General features: G+C 39.4%; 1 protein-coding gene across 1 annotated transcript in view; it reads left to right on the forward strand.

The window, feature by feature from the left end:
- The first annotated feature begins 268 nt into the window (after window positions 1–268).
- Window positions 269–12,601, forward strand: part of SEC22A (SEC22 homolog A, vesicle trafficking protein) — an 87,285-nt gene continuing 74,952 nt past the window's right edge. Inside the window, exons 1-2 of the mRNA XM_039240666.1 lie at window positions 269–330; window positions 7,196–7,396. Of these exons, the coding sequence (XP_039096597.1) occupies window positions 7,215–7,396 (182 nt within the window). The 5' untranslated portion in view covers window positions 269–330; window positions 7,196–7,214. The remainder of the gene's footprint in view (window positions 331–7,195; window positions 7,397–12,601) is intronic.

The following is a 12,601-nucleotide window of genomic DNA, read 5'->3' on the forward strand; positions in this document are numbered from 1 at the left end:
ACCGGCGGCAGACAGGAGAGATTAGCTTTATTTGTGAAGGACAGTATTAGCTCTCATCAGAGGACTTCGCAACCTCTTGGCGAAGGTGCTTGTAAAGCTGCCAAATTTTCCTGGAAGAGGTCCGGACAAGCTCGGCCCTCGGGAGGGGGCGGGCCAATGTGTCCTTCCCACCGACCCTGATTGGCCTGGGGAAGCCGAGGGGGGGCGGGGCTTGATCCCGCCAAGCGCCAGCCACGTTAGACGCCGGGCTGCCCCGAGGAGAGGCCACTCCCTGGCCCCACAATGCACTGCGGGCCGCGTCACTCGGAGCGGTGGGCCTCGGCTCGACAGGTACGACCCGGCCCCTCCCAGTTCTCGTTCTTCAACCCTCTTAGGGTCGCTTGAGTGAGGGTCCCCTCGCTCTCCCTGCCTGCTGCCATGGCCGTGTCCCTAGCCCTCGCGACTACAGACCTCCCGGGCAGGGACCCAGCGCGTGCTTGGGGGCGGGAGCCGGGTGGTTGGAGCCGCGGAGCATTGGAGGGGTGGGATTGCCGGGACTTCTTCCCCTTTGGCTTAACAGGGGCTGTGGGGCCGCGCGAGCGGCAGTTGACGTGTCTTGGGTATGGGACAGTTCAGGCAGGGGACCCCGGGGGAGGGACCGTCGCTGTGGGCTTCCAGCAGTGGGGGACACTCCCTGGAGCCCAGTGGTTAGAAACACGCGTAGGCTACATAAGTGGACCAGAGAGCTTGATGTGGCATTTCCTTTTCTTTCAAACGCAGGGTGGGATTTGAACCAGTGGTTTACTTTGCGTTTAGTGGGGTTTTAATGAGCATTGAGCCCAGCGATCCGACCGCGTTGGCCAACAGAAGCTTCTTAAGGCCCTGTTAATGTGTCTTAAAGGAGACCTGAGCAATTGGCTCTATAGGTGGAAGAGGGCTCCAAAATAGGAGACTGAGCCCCAGCTGGCTTGAATCTGCCTGCCAGCCAAAACAGCTTTGGACTCTTCTCAGTTTCCTGAATCAACCTCTTGGGGCAGTTGGAGAGCTTGAGAACCAGTTCCTCCTATGCCTATACAGCAAAGGCAAAGTCCAGGGCTAACGTGTCAGCCACCAGATGCGAGATGTTGTAATCCTAACAGGTGGAACAACCACTTTGCTAAACTCTGAATTTGCTCATGTGCTGAGATTATAAGGAATTAGTATTTGAAAGAGTACCAGCGTTTTCCATTATTGAAGGTTGTATTTCAGTATTTGACTCTGACATGCACGACCATGCCCTAAATTAAAGCGGCATCTGGGCATTTTCTATGTTGAGAACCATGATATAAATTTAGCGCCTGTGTGTGTTTGTGTTGTGTGTGTGTATGAATTGATTTTTTTTTTAAATCCATGTTTTATATTGATGTTTAAAAGAAGCCTTGGGGGCTTCTGGGTGGCTCAGTCGGTTAAGCGGCCGACTTCGGCTCAGGTCATGATCTCACAGTTCATGGGTTCAGGCCCCGCATTGCGCTCTGTGCTGACAGCTAGCTCAGAGCCTGGAGCCTATTTCAGATTCTGTGTCTCCCTCTCTCTCTGACCCTCCCCTGCTCACACTGTTTCTCTCTCTCTCTCTCTCTCTCTCAGAAATAAAACGTTAAAAACATTTTTTTTTTTTTTTTAAATAAAAGATGCCTAGGCCTTTTGTAAGGGGTGTCTGTGACTTTCCAAATACCTGAGTAAGAAGCTTGGAAACGTTGTGTGGTAGTATCTCATAGGGTGGTTAGAATTAGGCCTGGATCTAAATCTGTCACTTGCAAATTCAGGGATTGAATACGTTCTCTAACTTTTTGAGCTTGAATATCCTCAAAAGAAAAATGGAACTGATAGTACCTATCTGATAGGTTTTTGGAAGGCTTAAATCAGGTAGTATATAAAGTGCCTGGTAAATAGAAGGCAGTCAATTAAGTTAATAAATCAGTATTGCACTTTTAGTCTTCAAGGTGATGTTTCAGGTTCTTTATGTAGCTTTATAAGGTAGATACTATCAGCATCTTTAAAACAATCCTAGGAGATACATGCTATTAGTGACCACAATTTACAGGTGAGGAAATTGAATACAGACAGGCAAAGCTTGCCCAAGCTTACAGTTAGCACATGGTGAAGCCAGTTTTTGAACCCAGGCACATGTTCCAAAGTCCATCCTGTTAACTGTTATACTGCCTCTTACAGAAAATGTAAGGTGGTCTTTTATTATTTCAGAGTAGCTAGAAAGCTTCAGTATCATTGGGTTCTTGCTCCTTGCTAGTTTCAGGAGACTGATGTAGCATAGTGGTATGGAGATACAAGATACTTAAGTTTAGGCACCAGTTCTATATATTTGCAGTGTGACATTGAGAAAGGGACCTTCAGTTTCCTCATCTGTAAAATAGAGATTATATCTACCTCACTGTTGGGGACTGACAGCTTGTGCATGTGTTGAGGGCCCTCTTTCTAGATGTGGGTATCATTTACTCTGGAGCCTGAGGTCTTATACATACTTTGTAGTACAAGCATCTATGATAGTATTGAAGGCTTCTGGTAAGGTGGAGGGCATAGGCAAAGCCACAAAATAAAATCTAATTGTCTTTGATACTTTCTCCTTTTCCTCTTCAAGCTCTGTCTCTCAAGCATCTTTCAGTTAACTTATGGCTATGGAGTCCTTCCCTTTTCACTCAATTTTGCCCCCACCCTGTGCATCATAATTAGTATAGCTTTCTCCCCCCAAAACCCCTGTCCCCATTTCCACAGATCTCCGCTAGCATTTTCAATAAAATATGTTCCAAGAGAGGGTTTCCCATGCAAGATAATTTGAGTATAAGCAGATGAACATTAAAGAAGTAATTTTCCAAACATACACACACACATTTGGATGAAACAAAAAAAACCTATAAATTAGAAAAATGTAACACCTCAAAACTTATTTCACAGATGTTATTGCTAAGGATGGGGCAAAAGGTCCATTGAAAAACCTGCTTTAGGTAAATAATAGTACAGGTGAGACGTAGATATAAGACTTCGGAAAACGATAATTGGATGATTAAGTTTGGAAAATAATGAACTTAAAATATGAGTGGTTAACCCAGTCTGAAATGTTTTTATCTTTCTATGAAAGCATCTTGCTGAGAGTAGATATAAAATATACTTCTATATTGGATTTTGTTAGTTACTTTTTGAGAAATTGCCTTCCTGGTGGCCCACAGTCATTACCCTACAAAGTTCTGAAGAAGAGATCAGCCTCTAGGTAAATGTTTTCCCAGACCTAACTAGATTCTAATTTGGGCTTTTTCCTTTAGCAGTTGCTGTTGAGGAAAGGATATACAGGTCAGTATCCTAATCCCTATGAGTCTTCTGCTATCTAAAGATATAGGTTTTTTTCAGGGTTAAAGGTGAGGGAAAATGGGTCATGGCCTAAAAATATATCTATGGCCCTGATAAAACTACTGTTGCCCTGAATCTTCCCATGCAAATGTTAACCTCTTGATTTCCTCAGTTCCTACCAACAATTCCTTGGTTTCCCAACCACCACTGTGTCTGGACTCTAAGGGTTCTCTAACCTGAGCTTCATCTTCATGTGGGGGGATACCTTTTTCTACTAGCATAATCCAGATAAGATTGGAGTGCTTTCTTCAAGGAACTGCATTAAAAATCCAAGAGAAAAGAAGGGATGTATTATTTGATAGAGGAGAGATTGCTTATCCTAAAGTGATTGAAGTCCATCTACAAATTAGTAAAGCCTGACATTGTTCATTGGACACTCATGCTAGTTTCTTTTGTTCACTGGTTTGGATGTCAGGTCAGATGACTCTGGGAGGAAGTGATTTAACTTTTTCTCTTCAAAAGACTCTTATCAACTGGTAGATAAAAGCAGTTTTGTAGCAAACAACCCAGTGAAGAAATGGGCAGAAGACATGAACAGACACTTCTCCAAAGAGGACATCCAGATGGCCAACAGACACATGAAACGATGCTCAGCATCCCCCCTCATCAGGGAAATACAAATCAAAACCACACTGAGATACCACCTCACGCCAGTCAGAGTGGCTAAAATGAGCAAATCAGAGAACTCTAGATGCTGGCGAGGATGTGGAGAAACGGGCACCCTCCTACACTGTTGGTGGGAATGTAAACTGGTACAGCCCCTCTGGAAAACAGTGTGGAGGTTCCTCAGGAAACTAACAATAGAACTCCCCTATGACCCAGCAATAGCACTGCTAGGAATTTACCCAAGGGATACAGAAATGCTGAGGCATAGGAGCACATGGACCCCAATGTTCATAGCAGCACTCTCCACAATAGCTAAAACATGGAAAGAGCCTAAGTGTCCATCAACAGATGAATGGATCAAGAAGATGTGGTTTATCTATACCATGGAATACTACATGGCAATGAGAAACAATGAAATCTGGCCATGTGTAGCAACATGGATGGACCTTGAGGGTGTTATGCTGAGCGAAATAAGTCAGCCAGAGAAGGACAAATATCATATGTTTGCACGTATAGGAGGATTAGGAGGAACTTGACGGAGGAACAAGCGGGAGAAGAAGGGCGGAAATGGTGGGGGAAAGGGAGAGAGGCCAACCATGAGAGACTCTTGAATGCTGACAAAAACTGAGGACTGATGGATGTGGGGGGGAGGGGGGGATGGGCATGGAGGAGGGCACTTTGGGGATGAGCACTGAGTGTTATGTAGAAACTAATTTGACAATAAAGTATTTGTAAAAAAAAATTAAAAAAATAAAAAAAAAATAAAAAAAAAAAGCAGTTTTCTGACACCCTTTTAAGAATTTTGACAGGGACTAACAGTGCTGTGTTGTGCTTTTGGTTACAAGCCCATGTGTATTACAAGTATCTGAAATGCAGGTTTGTCTAATGATACTTTTCTAATTAGATAAGTGGTGGGCAGCACAGCTTGTGTTGTGTTTGCTCTTTTCATGTGAATTTCTTGAATTCTCTTTGATGACTCTTGAAGTTAGGAATAGTCCCGGGGATAGCCCCTGGCATATGGTATGCACTCAGTAAATGTTTGTTGAGTGAGTGGAATTTACAAGTTGGTATTTGTTTCTTAGTATATGTTTTAGGAAATATGAATCGTATTTTTCTGTTTTTAATTCATAAAAGTGTAGCTGAAGATTACATGGAAATTGCCACTGATAATGATTATTCCTATTATTTCTGTTGAGATCCTAGAAAGATCAGGCGTAAAATAATACAGTCTGCTTTTAAATACTAAGATTATGGGTATTGGGGAAACTATAAGTCACAACCCTGCTCTCATGTTAATTCCCAGAGTAGTCATTGTGTTACAGTAAACTTTGGGAAGAAAACATTTTATATTTAAATAATAACATGCCTAAAGGTATGAAGTAAGACATTTTCCTACTTTCTTATACTTAGGCTAAATAGCACAATTATGGTTTAATAATTACGTAAAACATTGTAAGTTTTTAAAAGGGGTTTTTTCATTTAGATATCATCCTTTGAAGGAACCCAGCTTTCTCTTGCTACTGCTTTTAGAAAAGGAAAGAAACTGATTGAATAGGAAAAAAAATAATTTGAGTAATGTCATGTTGGAACTTTTGTTAGAAGATCCCTTTATGGTAAAGGCTTATTTAATTCCTGTGGGTTTTTTTCCTTTTAAACGAATGGAGGAGAAAAATATTAAAGAGTAAGGACATATTAATACTTATCGAGTCTTCTCATTTCCTCATGAAAAGAGGAAAAGGGGGAATAAATTTAATGCATTAACTTTGTTATTTGGGTGTAAAAATTTCTAGTTAGTTACCATCATGAATGGACAATCAGATTTTGACTTTATGTAGCAATGAAAACTAGGAACTGTAGTACTAATTTCCAAATTCGCTACCAGTTGGTTTTCTATGCCATTTTAAAACTAACTCAGTTTTTCATTTTGGGAATGAGATAGTATTGACCTATCTGAACAGGACAGGTAAGGATTAATTTAGTGTCTGAGATACGCTATCTCGAAAAAAGTTTATGAAATTGTTAGCAAATGTTTCTATTTTCACCATTGCCCCTATTGCTAACAAAGCAGTATTTAGTGGTGTTATGTTCTGAAAGCCTGGCAGGAAAGAGTTATCACTTAATTTCAGACTGTTAACATGTTTTAATTTAGTGTTTTTCAACGTGTGATCTGTAGAAACTAAGCATGGCATTTATCTGTGAATCTGTTAAAAATGGAAGATTATCAGGCCCCACTCCACAGTCAATAGATCAGAATTTGGGGGTGGGAGGAGGTTCAGAAATCTGCATTTCTCACCAAACTTCCAGTAGTTTTTATACAAGCTAAAATTTGAGCAGTATTACATATTTTAAACCTAAGTTTCTGTTTACCTGATTTTTTTTCAGACCCAGACTGTGAAGTCCTTTTATCAGTTTTTATGAAGCATGATCAGAATATATTAAAAGAGGCCATTATGATTTATTTTCTGGTATAAAGAGATTGAGAACAGTATTAAAACCAATATCCCTTTAGCTTTAAGATTTATTATGAATAATTTTTTTCTGATTATGAAAGTAACATATGGCCATTGTGGAATATTACAAAAATTTAGGAAATTATAAAATAACAATCACCCATAATCCTGTTTTCTGGAGATAAGTATTATTATAATTTTGACATATTTCCTTCTGATATCTATTTATCCATTTATCCTTCCCTTCTTTTTGTCTTTATGGAAAGCACATTTGCAGTTTTTATCCTGCTTTTTTCTAATACAAGCATTTTACCACATTATTAAAGTGTTTTTCACAAACATAACTGTTGTGCTTTATATTCAGTATTCATAGGGGATGTGCTATATTTAACCATTCTCCTATTGTTGGATGTTTAGATTTTTTTTTGGGCAGTTTCTGTGAAAGAATGTCTTTCTGTTTAAAATTTTGTCTGAATCTGATTACTTCCATTAGGATAGGATTATATATTGTGGTCAAGGGGCATAAATATTTTTAAACTCTGTTGAACATCACCAAATTGGTTTGAGAATGGTGTTCATTTCAGTATTCTGCAGATACTTATGAGAATGCCAGAAAGAAGTATTGTTTTTGAAAGCTAATTTATTAAGGAAAGTGTAGTATGTCATCGTTTTAATTTTTTGATTATTAGTGAGGTAAACATTTTTGCACCATTTATCAGGTTTGGCTTTAATTTCTTTAACCCAAATTGTTCATTTTGTTTCAGGTCTTCTCTGCTGGTTGAAATGTCTATGATTTTATCCGCATCAGTCATTCGTGTCAGAGATGGGCTGCCACTTTCTGCTTCTACTGATTATGAACAAGGCACAGGCGTGCAGGAGTGCAGGAAGTATTTTAAAATGCTCTCAAAGAAACTGGCTCAGCTTCCTGATAGATGTACACTGAAAACTGGACATTATAACATTAAGTAAGCCTTCAGTTTCCTCCATTAGAATAATTTACTGAGTGGTTGCCGTTTGAACGAAATTTAAGTGGTTGTAGTAAAAATCAATGATTGGTTAGAAAAGTGTATTCAAGTCCAGAATCACATGAACTTATACTAAACGATAGTTATCAGGGTATTGCCCCTTTTTCAGTTTCTCTGTGTCTAAATCTGGCTTTAGAAATTTTTATAGTTTTGCAGATTACAGCTTATTGTAGAAGTTGGTCACTGGGTTATTTATTGGTGTTCTTACATGCTAGGCAAACTGTAATGGGAAATATAAAAAATATACATGAAACTTGCCCTCAAAGACCTTAGGTTTACATTCTAGTGAGAGAGTATAACACTCATCTCTATTTATTGTATATAAACAAGGTAACACTGGGCGATGGAGTAGAGTTACTTTATGGTAGTCCAGGGCCTCTCTGAAAAGGCGATATTTGAGCAGAGACCTAAAAGATGAAAAAAGATGGTCACGTGAAGGATGCTGTAGATGAAGAGCAAGGCAGAGTAACAGCTAGGGCCAAAGACCTTTGATATTGATCAAGGGATGGAAAGAAAACCAGAGATGCTGAAGCAATATAGACAATTAATAGAGTGGTGACAGAAGCTGAGGTCAGAAAGGTAGGAATGGGACAGGTTACATAGAGCATTCTAGGCTGTGATAAAGAGTTTGGATTGAGTCTAATGGAATAGGAAACCACTGGAAAGTTTTTTTGTTTTTTTTTTTTTAAATATTTTTTTATTTATTTCTAGGAGAGAGAGAGAGAGAGACAGCGTGAGCAGGGGAGGGTCAGAGAGAGAGGGAGAAACAGAATCTGAAAAAGGCTCCAGGCTCTGAGCTGGCAGTCAGCACAGAGCCCGACGCGGGGCTCGAACCCACGAACCGTGAGATCATGACCTAAGTGAAAGTCAGACGCTTAACCGACTAAGCCATCCAGGTGCCCCAGGAAACCACTGGAAAGTTTTAAGCTGGAGAGTTCTATGATGTGATTATGGCTTTGAGTAGATCATCCTGGCTGCTGTATGGAGAATGGGCTCTAAAGGAGAAAGAGTGGAAGCAGAGAGATCATTTAGGAAACTCTTAAAGAAGTTCATTTAGAGGTGATGGCTTATAACTAGAATGGCAGTGATAATGATGAGAACTGGTTGGATTGGGGCTGTGTTTGGGGAGTAGCACCAACAGATCTTCCTAATGGATTGTAGTGGGATGTGAGGAAAAGAGAATAATCAAGAGTTGCCTTTAGATTTTTTGGCTTGGAGAATGTCCATAATTACTTGGCTAATGGGGCTGAAATGAGTAAGATTGGAGAGTATATGTTTTGTTGGTAAAAATCAAGAGTTCTATTTGGACATGTTAAGTCTGAGATGCCCATTAGATATTCAGGAGGCACTGTCAGGTAGGCAGCTGGATGTGTAAGTCTGAAGTTTGTTGAAGAAGGACAAGTATGGAGATACAGATTTGGAGACCAGCTTATAGTTTATAATTAAATCCATGGGAATAGATAAGACTCCCTTAGAGAGCATGCACATGAAACAGAGGACAATGAACTCTTCAGCACTTTGACACTGATTTTGTCTATAGAAGGGAATCAGATAAGGACAAGGTCCACAAGGGATGTAATTAGAAGAGGGCTTCATCTTTGAGATGAGACTTGAGCCACATCCTGAAGAATTCATAAGATTTGGTTAAGGCAGAGAAGAGGACGTTCCAGGTATAGACAGGAGAGGCAAAATAAGTAAAGAATGACTTAGCACTGGGAGTACATTCACCCATTTGACCTGGTGTCGTGAATGGTGATTTAGGGATAGTTATGGGAAATGTCAGATAATTAGTGTGGGGCCAGATCCTGGATTTCCCTGAAAGTTCAGACTGATGGATGTCACTTTGATGTAATAGGTTAAAAGAAGCTGTTACTGCAGATTTGAGGGAAGTGACTTGATTAAAAACAAAACAAAACAACAAAAAAAACCAATGATGAGGCAGTGAAATATAAGGTGAAATGGAAAGTCTGAGAAGAGAGAGATTAACTTATAATTGAGGCCTGAACTAATAAGATGTAAGTGCAAATGAAAAAGAAAAATGCCAACCACAGAAACCCTTCAAAAGAAGAAATGGTTAAGCCTGGTAAGATGGAATACCAGAGATGAAGAGATGGAATGCCAAAGATGACCTAAACCTTGGAACTGGACACAGCAAGGTCTTTGGAAAGGATTGTTTTATGGGAGGTAAGGAAGAAGAGGAAGATAGGTAGGCACTATCTTGGGTATTTTATATGAGGTTGTGACTAGGCAGTCCAGTTGAGATTAGGTAGAGATTTTGGAATCATTCACATAGAAGTTGAAACTGTGAGGCTGGACATGCCCACTGAGTTTCTGAGAGGCCCAGATTAGAACCTTAGAGAATGTCCATAATTACTTAGATCATCTGGATAATCGTAAGTTAATGAACTGTTATCTTAAATTGGGCTTTCAAAGGGTTTAACCGGAGAACATGGTGGTGGTGATGGTTAAAATATATCTAAAATGATGTCTAACCTACTTCTGTTTTATGGAGAGAAACTGGAAACATTTTAAAATTCTATTTAATAGGCTTTTTTTAGTGCCCTTGGTCATTTTTCTGGGTTCTAGTTGATATTGTATAGTACAGTAGACACATATCAACATTGTAGAAGATTGTCTGAACGCATAGTATTTCTGGCAGATATCCTGGACTTGATAGAACAACTTTTCTTTGCAAGTGGTTTTTTCTTTCTCTGTTTATTCTCTTCAAAGTATAGTATCGTGCAGTAAAATTTTAACACCCCTCCAATTCTAATTATTTTGATTTCTAGAGTTTGTATTATTTCTCTGTACCCCATCTTATTCCACAAAGGAGGTGAGGCAGTTTACAAAAAAATATAATCAAGAGCACAGGAAAGAGAATCACATAAAGGTAGAGATAAAGATAGGAGAATAATAAACTGAAGTAACTTCTGGAGATCCAAACTGCATAGTCCATTCATTTGTTGGAAGAGGACTGCAGATATTGCTCTTAGCTTCCTCAAGGCCAAAACAAAGGTGGATAATGAATCATTTACAGGCTACAGTGTCCATGGGCTAAGAACATTGCTCTTCATGTTACTGAGACCCGATGTATGTAAAGAGGGACAGCATTTGGATAGCATTCTTCCAGCAGCCATAACAGTGAGCTTATGATTTTTCTTATAATATTCTTCAGTGTAAGCAAATGACGTAATGCCAAAAGCAATTTCATCAGAGAGTTTATGAGTGAGATGAGTCAGCAGCGGTCTAATCTGGCCTGATCTAAGAATACAATTTTGAAATGTCTGAAGGAATAAATAGATTACATGGCCTTCAGAACCACACATAGAAAAGCCTCTATGCACATTATTCTTGTAACCAAGTTTTTAAAAAAGATTGAACAATAGACAAGCTTAGTTCTAGCTCTTGACAAGAACCTGGATTTTATGTACTTTCTATCCTTGATTAGAGGACTTGTTCATTGTTTTCTAGTTTATTGAGGTTTTCATGATATATGATAATACATTTAGACTGAATTATAAAATCCCTATAAATTGGGAGTTTATATATTACCTGAGTTATTTAAAATTCTCTTGTGACACCTCTTTTTCTAACTACCCCTAAGCTTGCCAGATGAAACTCACAGATTTGCAGTTAACAACACCATAGCATGGCCTGAAACTGGCACTAGGCTGCATGTCTGCCTTCTTAAAGCCCAGCTTATAGCCTACTTTTTCTTGAATCCCCTTCCTTGCTGCTGCTGTTTCATTTCTCTCATGATCAGTCCCTTCATCGATTGCCTGTAGAACTTGCTTGACTTCCTTATCATTTATATTTTTTATATTTTAAATTTATTTTAAAATTTCTATATCCTTTCTCTATAGTTAGATAGATAACTCACTGAGATACTTGATCTGCTCTGGGTTATAAATGATCCCTTATCTCTTAGCATTGTGGTTTTCAAATTGGTGTAGAAATTGAGGTGCTCTTTGCAGAATACTGCTGAGAACAAAAATATAGTAGCTAAGGTATGTAATTACATGCTAAATCAGATGGTACCTTGCACTGGATCCTAGTTCAGTAGGTAGTGGAAGATCATAGCATTTGAGAACAAAATTAGGAGAGTAGCATTTTAAAGTTAAGAAAATCCTCCCCTCCCCCCACCCTGTATTGGGAAAATGATGAACTTTACCACATTGTAGTGGCTGAATACTTGAGTTCAGCCAATGGAGTCCATTCTGTGGAGCTTCTGTTGGCACAGTACCTTGCACATGAGATACTAGGTGCTAAATGAGGGATGGTGGTTTTGGGAGTATGGCAGTGTTCAAAGTGCTGCGGAATTAAGTCTTCATTTTGTTAAAATACTTCACTTTGGCTTGTTGATTGGTGGGTGGTTGAGGGGGCGCATAATCCAGTTTTGTGATTTCTTCTTGTAGTCCAGTTGAATCTTTGGACAACATGGGTTTGAGCTGCACAGGTCCATTTATAAGCTAATTCCTTTGAATAAGTACAGTATAGAACTGTAAATGTATTTTCTCTTATGATTAAAAACAATTTTTAATGTTATTTTTGAGAGAACGAGCACAGGTGAGCTAGGGAGGAACAGAGAGAGAGGGAGCCACAGAATCTGAAGCAGGCTTCAGACTCTGTGCTCTGTCAGCACAGAGCCCAATGTGGGGCTCGAACCCACCACCATGAGATCACTACCCAAACTGAAGTTAGATGCTTAACCGACTGAGCCCCTCTCTTAAGACATTTTAAACAACATTTTCTTTTCCCTGACTTATTGTATGAATACAGCATATAATACATATAACATACAAAATACATGTCAGTTGTGTTATTGGTAAGGCTTTCAGTCAGTGGTAGCCTATTAGTAGTCAAGTTTTTGGGGAGTCAAAAGTCATGCTGTGCAGGAGGTTGCCGTCCCTAACCCCAGCATTGTTCAAGGGTCTGATAGCACAGTTCTCTCTGTGTAAAACTTTAAGGAATTTATCTGTTTCATAAGCTGAAGGAAACTTTTCTTAAATTGTCATAAATGTTTAATATATAAACTTATGTCAGAACTTAGGAAACTAATAACTAAAGGAATAATGATGAACCATATGAGATTAAGTTGTGTCATACGGGATCTTAAAATTTTAAGATTGGTTTTGGGGGTTTGAA

The sequence above is a fragment of the Hyaena hyaena genome, unplaced genomic scaffold (genome assembly GCF_003009895.1).
Source record: "Hyaena hyaena isolate Hyena2069 unplaced genomic scaffold, ASM300989v1 scaffold_180, whole genome shotgun sequence".
Lineage (NCBI taxonomy): Eukaryota > Metazoa > Chordata > Mammalia > Carnivora > Hyaenidae > Hyaena > Hyaena hyaena.